Source organism: Rhipicephalus sanguineus, chromosome 5, assembly GCF_013339695.2.
Source record: "Rhipicephalus sanguineus isolate Rsan-2018 chromosome 5, BIME_Rsan_1.4, whole genome shotgun sequence".
NCBI classification, from domain to species: Eukaryota; Metazoa; Arthropoda; class Arachnida; order Ixodida; family Ixodidae; genus Rhipicephalus; species Rhipicephalus sanguineus.
Genome location: NC_051180.1, coordinates 80,153,837 through 80,167,799, shown reverse-complemented (window position 1 = coordinate 80,167,799; position 13,963 = coordinate 80,153,837). Strand labels below are relative to the sequence as shown.

At 49.3% G+C, this 13,963-nt stretch overlaps 1 protein-coding gene across 1 annotated transcript in view; it reads right to left on the bottom strand.

Annotated features, from left to right (window-relative positions):
• LOC119394751 (neuronal acetylcholine receptor subunit alpha-10-like) overlaps nt 1-13,963 on the bottom strand; it is a 387,146-nt gene that overhangs the window by 75,175 nt on the left and 298,008 nt on the right. Inside the window, exon 4 of the mRNA XM_037662057.2 lies at nt 1,707-1,881. Within this exon, the coding sequence (XP_037517985.1) occupies nt 1,707-1,794 (88 nt within the window). The 5' untranslated portion in view covers nt 1,795-1,881. The remainder of the gene's footprint in view (nt 1-1,706; nt 1,882-13,963) is intronic.

Below are 13,963 nucleotides of genomic sequence, written 5' to 3'. Positions count from 1 at the left end.
AAAGCATTCCTGAATTGCAGACGAACTTTCTTCGGTTCGCTTTATGTAAATACGCTTTTATACTAAGCAGAAGAACATACTCAGAAGAATGTAGATACTTTTTTTCTGGCGAAGCATTCTTTTCTCAAGGACGACGATATAAATTAACGCCTTACGTTGCAGGAAGCACCCGACTTGGTTTTTTTTTTAATCACAAGGTCTGTTCGGGGCAAGAAATTAGTCGGGATGATTATGCAGCATGTGTTAGAGATTAGCGGAGGGCCCTTGGAGAACGACTCGAACCTGACAAACCTCACGGGGCCTCATTAAGAATTATTCGCAAGCGGACTCCAGCTTAAGCGATTCACGGTGCATTAAGGTACCCCGAAAAGTTTCTTAAGTTACGCTACGCTTCGGTTTGCGATTTCGGCTCACTCCCGCTCGCGGCACGTTCTAATACTGAAATCGGATTATGAACTTTCTTCCCTAGTGGCCGGTCAGAGTGCTTCCGCAATGCAAATAAGCCTAATTAGTAATATGGGTTAGGATACTTATTCTCACTGCTAACATCTTGATAGCTGTAACCACTTAGATACAAAAAGTGCAATGTCACATGAGAATGGTCGCAGGCAGGGAAATTTATCGCGGAGAATGATAACGAAAGTTAAATAGATGCAACCTTTTGATAAAGCTGGTTCCTCTGACTCGCTGTGCGAGCTAAGTATGCGTGCATTTTCCTTGGAAGAACGGGCCTTTGTTTACAAACGCATTATCGGCTTTCATAGTAACCACTTGCTAAAAAGGAAAGACCACAGACAAACAAACTTACTCATAAAATGCGCAACTTCAACTATCAGTTCTTAAGCTTTAGTTTTGACTACGTGTACAGAGTTAATTGCAGCCACGCACGAGGTGATTATCATTCCTTTGCACTTGGGGGAAGTTTTTTTTTTCTTTCGAGTATAACTGCGACTTAGTTAAGGTTGGTTTAACCGAAAAGCGAACTCTGTAGTATTAGCAATTCAGGCTTCGTTAAAAGGGATGCTTAAAGAAAAGTAAGACCCCGTCATGGAGATCGCTCGCATACCAGACGTGTTTTCTCAGAAGCTGGCCCGCTTGTTATTATCTGAAATTTACGAAGCTTCTTTTCTTAATTAGTATACTCAATATATTGCCTTTCCAATGAAATCGGGAGACGCAGAAGCACCGCCACGCATGACGTAGAGAGAACGTGAACAGATCGTAACACGAAGGGTCTTACTAATTAATGCATGATGAACGCTTCTTTCATTTCTCAGCTTCGATGACCAAAGTGATTTCAAAATCGTATCTTTAAACACTGTCGAGGTAGGATAAAATAATTCGTATGGGTTCTCAACCGTTCTCTTTCTTTGTTAAGTTAAACAATTGCGACCTGTTTTGCTTTTTTTGCCGTGGCGTTGTCATTTCTTAGTTTCGATGATCAAAGCGGTTTCATAGTCGTATCTTTAAACACAGTCGAGCTATATGACGAAATAACGGGTACGAGTTCTAAAACGTCTCTTTGCTCGTTAAGTAATTGCGAACGACTTCACTTTTTGTCCTCGCGTCGTCTAATATTTTCTTTTTGTTCAGAGCAACAGCCTTTCAGCTACTATTGAGAGTTCGCCTGCAAGTTGACAGACTTTGAAATAAAAAAGCAAGTATTGCAGCCGGCAGAAGCTGGACTGCTGGAGAAAATGGCTCACCGAAGCAGAGAAAAAGCCACAGCCCAGCGGCAGTCCCTAGTTTGGCGAGCTGGCTGCTCAGCCCTGGACTCATGAACGGGAACTTCATTTTGGCTCCCTCAGCATTCCCGAGATGACGTCATCAGCTTCCGCCCTGGCGCCATTTTATCCTGATGCTCGTGGCTGTAAGCTCGACCTGTAAAAGAAAATGCAAAAAAAAGTACACAAATTTTGGTTGTTTTTTGCATGCAAGTTACACGTTCAACAACGAATACGCAAGGAATGCCGTAGCCCGGTAGCCCCATCTTTCATCGAGCCACCAACGTAATCTCTGGTTATCGTGCAAGTTCCAACATGCTCACCACGGTTGGCGTCATGCATGCAATCCGAGTATAGGTAACAGAACCGGCAATAACATTCGAGAAGCATCACGAAGGCGCGTCCTACAGCGAGTGATGACATCGTGATGTTTCTTAGACGTCGAAAAACGGTCACAGGCAAAAACAAAAGTCAGAGTTTCGCCGCAACGGCGAAGCAATGAATGCGATAGCAATAAATTGTAATGTAACGCGAAGAACGGAAAACAGCTCGAAATTGCCAGCGCGTCGCTCGAACCCAAAGGACGCACGAAAAGAACGCACACAGGACGAGCGCGAACTAATGCGTCACAGCTCGACACTTGAAGCGCACTGCTCAAACATAAAGCAGGACGCACGAAACGAACGAACAGGTACACACAAGACGAGCGCGAACTAATTGTCACAGTTGTTACTTATTTCTGTTTGAACAGCGCGCTCCTTTCGCAAACGCGGCCGCTGCAGCTAGCGAAGCGAAGCACCCCACCAGACGCCCCTTCTTTCCTCGAGATAAGCGCACGAAAGCGACGACGCCCTGTAGAGCGAAGAGCAACAGCGTTCGCAGGAGCGGGGCGACGATCTTTAAAGCGTGCCACACACGCGTACGTCGCGCCATTTATGTGGCCACTAAGAAAGCATGCTGAATTACATGGTGTATATAAATAGCTCGCCGTTAGCAGGCTGAAAGACGGTGCTGTCGTGGCCTAACGTCTAACGCGGCGGGCTGCAAAGCGAGAGGTCGCCCGTTCGATTACGCGCATCGGAGAGAATTTCTGAATTATTTTTCTTTGTGGCTTTTCTATATATATACATACTTATACATATACGGTGAATGACGGCGACGGGGACGGACATTTTCCAGTCGAGACTGTCCATATAATTGCTCTCGCAATAAAAGAAACTACGCTTGTAACGGGCATTAAGTGGGTGCGTGACAAGGTTATTGATGTGAGGCATATTTTACGGGAACATCATCAGCATCTTCTGGGGAAAAATCACAGCATATCCACGGAGTGAATGATGATGAGTCGGCGAAGCTGCGGAGGTTCATCGGTAAACCGTGAATCTTCCGTGAATTCTGCCCAGTACATCATCACCGACGTGAGATCGGGCGCGTTTATACTAAAGGTTCGATGAGTTATGACGACTTGCAGCTCACTTTAATTTTACATGTACGCTGTGAATTTTCATTGTTTAGAAAACCATTGCTTTAGAAAACATCTGGCGTCTTTTGTTAAGCAGCTGGCGTCTTTTCGTTTTGCTTTAGAAACATCTGGCGTTCTCTCGTTTTGCTTTTAGAAAACATCTGGCGTCTTTCGTTGGTTTATTTCATCAATCAACGGCGTTTTGAACAATATTTTTATTGTTTAATCACGCACAGGAGAAATCTCACCAGGCACTACCTTGGAGGTAAACAATGGCTGCTAATGGGAATGAGAGACAGAAGTCGGCTTTTAGCTAACACTTACACTTCTACTTCTACTAACGTTTCCTACTGGAACATGCCAATGGCTGCTAATGGGGAATGAGAGACAGAAGAATTCGGCTTTTAGTTGACACGCACGCTGCGAATTTTTTATTGTTCAACAACGCACAGGAAAAATCTCCCACCGGCACCACCTTGGAGATCAAGATCTGGTACTAGCGTTACGACTGGTTACGCACTACGACTACGACAACTACGAGGGACGAACGGGTGCCGCCTTAAGGAGCTTCGCCCCTAAAAAATAACTGCATATTATTCTGTCTGTATCCTTCTGGACCTTACTGTCCCCGATGATGGCTTTGTGGGCTAATTAGTATTTAGCATCGCGCACAGACAGGGACAAAAAAAATTACAGCATATCCACGGGTGAATGATGAAGAGCTTGGGCGAAGCTCCTGAAGCAATCATGGTCTCGGGATCGGCTTCTCGTTGAGCCCGTTTCGCAGCGGCGTCCTTGGCGCGCACCGTCTCGGAATCCGCCTGGCTGCCGCCAAGCGAGCGCCCGCCGCTGCGCAATGTTTATGCTCCACCAACGATCCAACACGTACCGCGACGATCCAGGAGAATGAGAGAGGCGCTCGCTTCCCGCGCATCCCCGCGCATCCCCGCGCAGCCCGCGCAGCAGCCAATCGGAGAGCAGCGGCACTTCTAGCGCCATCTAGTGTCGATTCACACAAGCGCCATATTGCACACTTGGATTGGATTGGATTTATGGCCTCACCCTTTGTAACGGGCGGGCATCAACCGATACCCTGGCCTAAGGACTTAAAAAAGAAAGAAAGAAAGAAAACGATAGCGCGTGCACATAAGTGGCCACACACACATGTGACCACCACTGTACATGCACATGTTCAACGAGGAGAGCTTCGACATGTCAATGTGCGCGCACCTTTGTCCACCACTCACTGAGTCGCTTCTTGGTCGTAGCCACTCCGCCACCATCAGGAGCGTCGTTGGGCGAGAAGCCAAGCGCCTGCTGTAAGGTGGTGCCATCTGTAGGTGCTGTTGTGAGGCCCTCGCAGTTCATGACCAAGTGTTCGATTGTCTCCTCGTCGGCACCACATACACGGCACATTGCATCTCCCACGCTGTCATCAAAGCGCCGGCGATATGCCAGAGTTCTGAGAGCGCCGGCTCGTGCTTCGAAGAGGAGGCTGCTGGCTACACTATTGTCGAATAGGGGTTCGACATGGATCTCCTGTTTGGATTCCCTGTAGATCCTCAGCGTACTCTTCTCCTCCATGTCTCGCCGCCAAGTATCAGCCTCCGTCATTCGCACTTGGGTCTTAACTGCTTTGGACCACTTACGCTCGGTGTCCTCCTGCACAGGGCTCGTATAGAAGCCGTATTTCCTGCTGAGGTGCTGCAGTCTTTTCGACCATCTGGTGCGGATGCCGTTGCGGTGAACATAATCAAATATTCGCCGTGCCCAGCGATGTGGCTGCATCAGGCGCAACCTGCCTTCGTAGGACAGCTTGCTCCGAGCTTCCCGCGCTTCGAAACAGGACCAACCCAGGTCACCCTGGACTGCCTCGTTGGCAGCGTTGCCGTGGCACCCCAGAGCAAGTCGTCCCACGGCGCGCTGACTGCGTTCAAGCCACTCCCGGGTCTGCGCAGCAGGGCAAATCACTGCATTAGCGAAAGTCAGCGCCGGCACGTGTACCGCCTTCCATAGTTCGCGCACCATAATGGGGCGGTTGAAACCCCGCAGGCACCTCCTATGGAGTACTTGGCCGCCCCTCTGGGATGTTTGTCTCAGGTGCCTCTCGTGGTTTGCTCTATAATCTACTTGTGCCCAGAAGTTCACCCCGAGGTATCGGTACTCAGGTGCTTCGGGCAGAATACTATTGGACCAACGCCATCTAGGAAATGAGACGAGAAATGGTGATGACGACACGGATTGTGTACAGCGCCATCTAGAATATCGTCCCTGAACTGCAGTATGCATGTACTTCCATGAGACAGCGCCATCTGCCGTTTACGCCGGACAGAGATACTGCCATTTACGCCGGACAACGGAGACGTGACTAGGTTAGACTAAGAGGAGCTACGCCCCTAATACGCCCCTAAAAAGAACACGAGACAGCGCGTAGTTCAGCGCTGTGTCTTGTGTTTTCTTCTGTCTTCCCCGTCTGTGTGCGCTGTAACGTGTCTAACTTACTGTCCCGTCTTCCCTTACCTTGCTCGTTAACTTGCAGGTAAATACATGCTGGCTAACAACTCTGTAACAACTCTGTTATTTTTTTACCGAAAAGCTTTCCTCACTATATCGCTTCTTTTACGCACGTAGGTGAAACACTAGCAGCATCATAACGGTGCGCATAACTCCTCTCGGGTGCCTTCCCTGTTGAACAAAAAGATGCACGAAGCAACCACCGGCTTGAAAGAAATCGGCCTCTAATGTTTCTTGTCGTCAGTGTCTAGACAACGAATTTGACCATGAACTCGGCGTTGGAGGCGTGAATCCGTTGCAACATCCGATATCTAATCTCCTCCAGCCTCGTTTTTTTTTTTTTTTTGCGTAGGACTTTCGGTGTATTGATAGCGTAATTCTTGTGTATTTTTTGTGTATTTCTTGTGTTTCATGTAATTCTTGTATTCTTGTAATATCATGCGATATATTTATAGTTTAATTCTGGTGTATTTTTTGTTTCTCCCGTTTTGTCACTGCCTGAAAAATGGGCAATGGACCCTGTCAAGCCTTGCTGGCTTTTAGTTCATTGTCCACGACATCGCTTGTATGTTGAAATAAATTTGATTTGATTTGATTTGATTTGATTTGACTTGCGAACGCCGATCGAGATAGCATGCGCCAGACAAATATTTGGGTCGGTCAGCGGGAGGTAGCGCCACCAGCGAAAAAATAAACGCTGGCAATTCCACGTTTGTCAAGAATCGCCCTGGGAAATCTAGAGCGGCGGACTGTTTGCCCGTCCACGTGGTTACCGCGTTTCGTAATCTGCGCAACCGTAAGGCCGCCGCCGCCGCTGTCGACACGTCGTTGCGGACTGCGCGCGAACCGGCGGCAAGATCTACAGCTGCGCAAACAAAGACGACGACGCAACTTGCGCAAGTTTCAATACTCGCCGACGCCAGATAGCAAACACTGTTACCCAAGGAAGCACCGCCGGACGGTCCTTTCAGGCGGCGTCAGTCAAGAACGTGCTACCCGATGGTAACGCGAGATGGCGAGCTCGAAATCGAGCCACTGCACATGGGTTACTCTCCTCTAAGCAGTCGCTTAAAGCTTCGAAACTCGAGACGCACGTCTCCCCGAGTCGTAAAAGGAAACAAAATAAGAAGAAGAAGCGGGGCTTGAAGCGAAGGAAAGAAAATGCACACGGCGCAGAAACACTCTCCTAGTCTTCGCGACGGCGATTCCATTACTTTCCTCGACTACAAGGGGCCGTGCTCCTCCTCCGCAGCACGCAATTGTTCGAAGGCGGGGGCGTTGGGAGCCTTCCCATAAATGTGCGAACATCACGTTCTGCCCCCGAGTTCCGCACGCGCGCTGCTGGTCCGGAGCCACGTGCAGGTGGTGTAGTTCTCACGCCGGTTCGAGCGGACGGCCCTGTCATGGTTTCGCAAAACTGAAGACGAGTCGGCAGCGCTTGTGCGAGGAGGCCGATGATGAGCGGATGGAGACAGCTCACAGCTCGGGCTCCGTAATGCGTTTCAAAACAAAACAATAGAGCGGAACAGGTGTGTGCAAGATCTGCGTGCAGTTTGAACTTCATTTTTCTTTAGATAGATAGATAGATAGATAGATAGATAGATAGATAGATAGATAGATAGATAGATAGATAGATAGATAGATAGATAGATAGATAGATAGATAGATAGATAGATAGATAGATAGATAGATAGATAGGAAGGGAGGGAGGGAGGGATGAACGAAGGACGTCTCGGATGTAGACAACGTTCCTGCCGCGGTGCTGCGTCGTTACTCGCTTCAAATACACGATGACGCTGTTGCTCTCATTGTTTAAGCACTCCCCAACACCGTCACTCACGCCGACCTCCCTCCCGCTTCTATTTTTGCATTACTACACGCGCTCACTCGGGCTGCTGCGGCCCCGTTGTCCGGAGGAGGGATCGTATTGTTCTTATCGGAGAAAAGTGAAAGGCGGCTCCGAAATGTTTCAGGTGTTGTCGAGGACGCGTGCGTCGCTATAGCGCAGCCGTCGATCCATCGTCGAAGAAACATCTTTCTCCACACGCGCTCACGCGGTTCTCGTAGATTATGTGGAGCGGAGAATATTGACGCCGGCGCGTACATAACATGTTCGCAGATTCTCGGTTCGCTCGAGAGAGCGGGATTGTGTTTCACCGTCCACGTGCGCTTGCTACACTCTTTCGAAACGAACTAATGCGAAACGAAAATTCTTTGTGCACAGGAGAGTTGGGAACAGTTTTTGCGGTACCTCCACACCAGGCATAACGAATATTTTCTGCAGGTGCACTGAGGCGAAATCGGAGAAGGTTACGTTAAAAAAAAACGCCTTTATAGGCATTTGTTTGCCCTTGCGGATAGCGATAGCATCACTCAATTGAAAGCACACAGGGTGGCCGTTTTTCTTCGAATGGTATTCTAAGCAGTAGTGTTTGTAGAATAGAAAGCGGTATACGCCAGCTGGGTGATTGCATTTATCCGAGACATCAATTAGACACGCGGAATCCTCGCGTTACCAACGTCAGGCATGCTCAGTAGCAACATATCATTGACCAAGCCTTTCAATTTAACACTTTTTATTAGTTGTTTTGATTGATTCTCCCGATATAGAGGAGGCGGCCACCGCCTTGGCCATAGCCAACACTGTCGCAACATACATAATCAGTTATTCCAAATCCGCTATTCGCAATTCTACTAAAAGGCGCGTTGCCGCAATAGCTAATAAAATTATGGATCACAATACTAACCATCGCACTGTCCAAATTATTTGGGCACCAGCCCACTCCTCCCTCCCCGGTAATGAGGCCGCCCACCATCAGGCTCGAGCTTTCGCCTCCCGTGCCTACAGCCCAACCCAGGTCGGAACGGGGAATGAAAGGAAACTAGGTGGTCGACACGCGAACGGATGGTGACGTATCACGAAATTACGCAACATTATCGACTGGCCAGACTGCACTATCCCCCCGGTCACGAATCTCTAACTAAACGGCAGGAGCTCGGGTGGAGGCTACTCCAGACGGGCTCCTTTCCAACACCAATTCCTTACTCTTACATCTATCCCACTGCATTTACACGTCACTGCAAGCTGTGCCGAGTCCCCCGGGCCGACGTCTTTCACGTACTCCGGGAATGTCCCAGTACACGTATGCACGTTAGCCCAAAGGGCTTGCAAATTACCACGACGCAGCCGTGGGAGGTCACACTGCTCAGCTGCGACCCTGACGAGCAGGTCTCGATCACGGGGCCGGCACAGGCAGCCGCCAAGGAGCAAGGGCTCCTGGCCGACTACGTTGTCGCCTACCGCAATTTTAAGAGGGTTAGCGGAGGGAGGTCCGAATCAGTGTTTTCTCCAAACAACTGCATGAGACCTCTTCTTCTCGACAACTTCTTGAGTCTTGATTATCTATCTATCTATCTATCTATCTATCTATCTATCTATCTATCTATCTATCTATCTATCTATCTATCTATCTATCTATCTATCTATCTATCTATCTATCTATCTATCTATCTATCTATCTATCTATCTATCTATCTATCTATCTATCTATCTATCTATCTATCTATCTATCTATCTATCTATCTATCTATCTATCTTCGACCACATACCGACGTGCGTGACCAGACTCCGACACCACGCCGGTTTTCATAGCGTCACGCAAAACGTGGCGGAAGTCCTCTTTTAACAGATTCCCAATAAAGAGAAAAAAAAGGAAATGCGTTGAATTCAGTGCACGCTTTTTTTCAAGTCACGTCGAAGAGCGTGAAACAGAACTTAACTATTCGGTGCGGTCTTTACGTTTCTTCGAGGCGGATGAAAGCGAGTTCAACGAAGATCGTGCTAGCATGCTTGGGAAACTCTTGACAGTGTACCGTTTATTCACCAGCGGCGGCCGGCGAGACTCATTCAGCCACGTGCCGTGGAAAGTTCCACGCATTTTATTGCGATAGCAATTATATGGACAGTCTCGGCTGGATTTTGCCGTCGCCGTCATTCGTCGTATATGTATAAGTATATATATATATATATATATATATATATATATATATATATCAATGTCCCAAAGAAAATAATTCAGAAAAATGCTTCCGAAGCTCGGAATCGAACCAGCGACCTATCGTTCCGCAGCGCGTGGCGCTAACCACTACGCCAGAAAGCGCAGATCCTTCACGTAGCTAACGGCGAGCGTTATAGGTCTGACTGGCTGCCCAGGCGGCGCTGCGAAAACGGTGCTAAAAAGCGCCCCCTACGACAAGTTCTTTGGTTTCGAGTAGTCAGACAGGCGGCCGCATGCAGCACTAAGCTCAGATGCGCAATGGAGCCGCCGCTGTCGGTTGTGCTGCGCTTTGGATCTCGGCCAATTTCTGGCGTGGCTGAGTTCTTCAGGCCAAGCAATCTGCGTAAACGCAAGAAGCTCGTCAACGTCAAGTATGTTTACGACGTGCAGGAGATTGAAGGAACCATTTCGGCGCGCTGCAACTCGCAAGCGCAGCGAATCTCATACGACGTTGAACTCGAGTTAAGTTTTACGAGGCATGCTCGCGCGATTAACGACAGCGCATAAACGAAAAGATTGCTGTTAAGAAAGCCGACATGATTTGCATTACACGACGAAACGGAATCAAGAAAGGTGCAGTGACGAAGGCTAGCCGTCGGCGGCCCGAATGAGCGCATTCGCGTCGTGTGCCGTTTTCTGCCGCATTCAGTCGCAAACACACTACCCCCCCCCCCCCCCCATGCACGGTCGTAATTTTCAACATTTGCTTCTAGGGAATTCGTCAAATTCTGTCAGCGTGCGGTGGCGGTCGAGAAGCGACGGCGCGCAATGTTTACAGCCGGCCGCTGGAAGCAGCCGGCTGTCTCGTTTCGCACGAAATGCCGGCTGCATATCCTCGTGATCGCCGTCGGCAGCCACGGCGTGCCGTCTGGACTGCACACAGGGAATATATACATATATAAACGCGTGCACGCGCGTACTAAAAGTAATCAGCACGTTACGTTGCAAACCACGTTTTACTCGCGTACTCACTTCACGCGTCGGACGGCACGTATCCAGCGGTTCCGTCGCTCCACTTCGTACGGCTTTCAGGGGAACCAGTAAAACCGCACATTAGGATCCTTACCTCCATGTTCGAGGCAATTAACCACGCAACAATAACGGCGGCGACCGCGCTTCGGGACCGCGCGCTGCTCAGAGCCGTCGCCCAGACCACCTGCTTTCGGCACGGTTTGTTGAAGCAGGGATCGCTCGTCAAACATGCCAGACTCTGCAGGCATAGCGGACAAGTTCCTGCGTACGTTTTAAGCACTTTTTGAGCCTGAAAACTAGGCGCAAAATTAAGTAAAACACTTAAAGCAACTGAGAACTGCGTAACTCGCCGGTCGGCGTCCATTTTTGACTACCCAAGCAACTTCGGCGCACGCCACCAGGCTCCGCCACAGTACTCAAAACTCCAGCGCGTCAGCCCTATATACACACCCTTTACCGCTGGCAGGACTCAGAGACAGCAGGCGCTTATAAGCGTTTCTTCATTACCAGCGAGATGGCGCGAGGAGCGCGTCGGCGAGCTCGCTCGCTTCTTATATCTGCGCAGGGAGAACCTTGCCCTTCCGCTGTCTGCTGGCGCGGTTTTCTCGTGGTGAGGGGAAGAGTAGTGTTTCAAACTTTCACCGTGATGTCCGCGCTCATGTTACGGAGCGTACGAAAGCCACTCGAGCTCAAGGGACGCCGCTAAACGAACAAACAGAAGATGAGCGCGAACTATCAAGTGTCACAGCTCGACACTTGAAGCACGGTAGTTTCCTTCGCTGCTTCGGCCGCCTTTGCAACAGGAGCGCTGTTCAAAGTGAGAGTATCCATTGACGAGCCTCACTTCGTATAGCATTAGTTTCTTGCTATCGCATTCATTGCTTCGCCCTTGCGGCGAAACTGTGTCTTTTTTTATATAAGTTTACTCTGAGGTACCGCAAATATTTTGTCTTCACGCTGCTGGTCGGGCTGTCTTTTTAGTCCGTATCCAGAAACAACAATTATTCATTGCTGCCTCGGGCGACGGATCGCCAGCGTTTGGAAATCGACTTTACTTTTTCTTTTAGTTTGCTTTATTGAAATAGAAACTATGTACGGATACACGAGGCGCATTCACGATGCCGGCTATGCCGCCGCAGTTGTAATGCGGTTCCACTGAGGGCGCATGCGCAGCACGAACGGTGAAAAGAATATCGACGAATCGCCAACGCTAGGCTGGGCGGTGGAATAACAGTGTCGACTTGCCGCTGCTGCAGCGTGAGCGTCGTATGCTCGCACTGAGTACGCTAACGCTTTTGCTAAGATTCTACATGACAGGGGCGTAGCCAGAAATTTTTTCGGGGGGGGGGGGGGGGGGTTCAACCATACTTTATGTATGTTCGTGCGTGCGTTTGTATGTGCGCGTGTATATATACGCAACCAAACTGAAAAATTTCGGGGGGGGGGGGGGTTGAACCCCCCCAACCCCCCTCCTAACTACGCACCTGCTACATGCTATGGCCTGGACCGGCCGAGTGGTAAATGTCAAGTACCGTCGTTTAATATTTAACTATGCTTCCACTAATGCCGACGGCTTCCAGTGGGGTATCGTCACGTGCACCATTGTAACGCGTGCAACACCGCAGGTGGCGCTCACTGCTCGAGCATCTTGTGTCACGTGGTGGCTGCCAGCATAGTTGGGCGCCGGGTTGTCCATTAATGATTGGGGGGGAGTCAAGTATTACGGCAGCGCACCCCCTCTCCCCCCTCCCCTTTGGTCGAGTCTCAAAGAAAACGAGATCCGGAATGGATGAAAAAAAAAATTGGCCGCGCATTTGCGCGCTTCGCTGCAAATGTCGTCTAAAGACGATAGAAGTGGCGCTGCGTGAGATATGGACGCCATCTGGCAATACGTCGGGAAACATGAGTGCTGTGTTGCGGGCTGGTAGTCCCGGCGCAGCGGCAGGCGAAGACCGGCTGTGACCAACGCGACCGGCGGGGACGCCGGCCAGCCCGAACACGCGGTTTGGCGCGATGCGCCGAAGGACAAGAAACGTCCGCACTCAACGAGTACTCTCCACAAACTCTCTTATTTACACGTCGCCTGGGTAAAAAAGGAGTGCCAGAGCGGCGCCCCCTGTCATTCGTACAATGCAATACTGAACCGAAACCGAAACACAACATGAGCTTGTGCAGAGGGCACGGAGGAAGACAAGTTTCAGCGCAGTCGCATTTTCAGCGCAGCTTAAGAAACTAGGGTCTTTAAAATTGCGTATCTATGTATTTTATATTAAAGGAACACACCACCTAATACTTACCTAATTATGTTGCGCCTTAGATATGCGTAATATTTACTTTTTGATCGACAACGTTCACAAGTATGAACAGCCGTACCAGTTCAAGATGGGTGGGCGGTAAGCAAGTGGTTCAACTTTGGCCTGTTGGCTGAATCGAGTGACGTGCCGACAAACAGAAAGATAGTCCAACATTTCCGCGTTTAAGTTCCCCAAGAAAGACTATGGTCTTTAAAAGTAAAATGAGGTGATTACGTGCTTCTCTCACAACGGCGCCTGCCTATAGTCCCCGGCTTTCTGGAGTAAAATTGAGAAATACACAGTTCTTGGAATGCAACAACAGGGGTTCTCAACGTCAGGGGTTCTCATGCCATTTTCGTCAAAATCCTGCGTGGCCATAACCATGCGCTTAAAACAATGACGGGACAGGCACGACTGATTAAAGGTAGTGGCCGACTTGAGTCACTCTCGGGGCAGGACTGTCACGTTCTGCCCTTGGCCTTTTTGTTCTCAGCGTCACTGATGTTGGCTTAGCTGAGGCGGGAGTGACTATTGCACAATCTAACGTACAGCCGTAATTCTCTCCGCACAAGCCCCATAATATTTGGCTTACTGCGGATCGATAGGGCCAGTATCGTCTGAAAGAATGTGTAAGTGAAATGAGGAACGGTTGCTCTTAATTTTTTTTTAACATCATCGTGTGTAGACATATATCTGATTGTTGAATATTTGTTTGGAGTATTTTGTTAACGACTGTTACGCTAAGTTGTGTATTGTATCCACTGCGGGTTAGTTGTGCGTAGAAATGTGGACCCTATGTGCTTTATGTACGACAGCTCTAAGATCTAAGGAGTAGCCGCGCCTTGTTTGTGCGCCAACATCTTACATCATGTCTGGCAACAGACTGGCAACAGACTTCTGCGACACCAAACAGAACCCTGCCGAAACGTCCGCACTTAA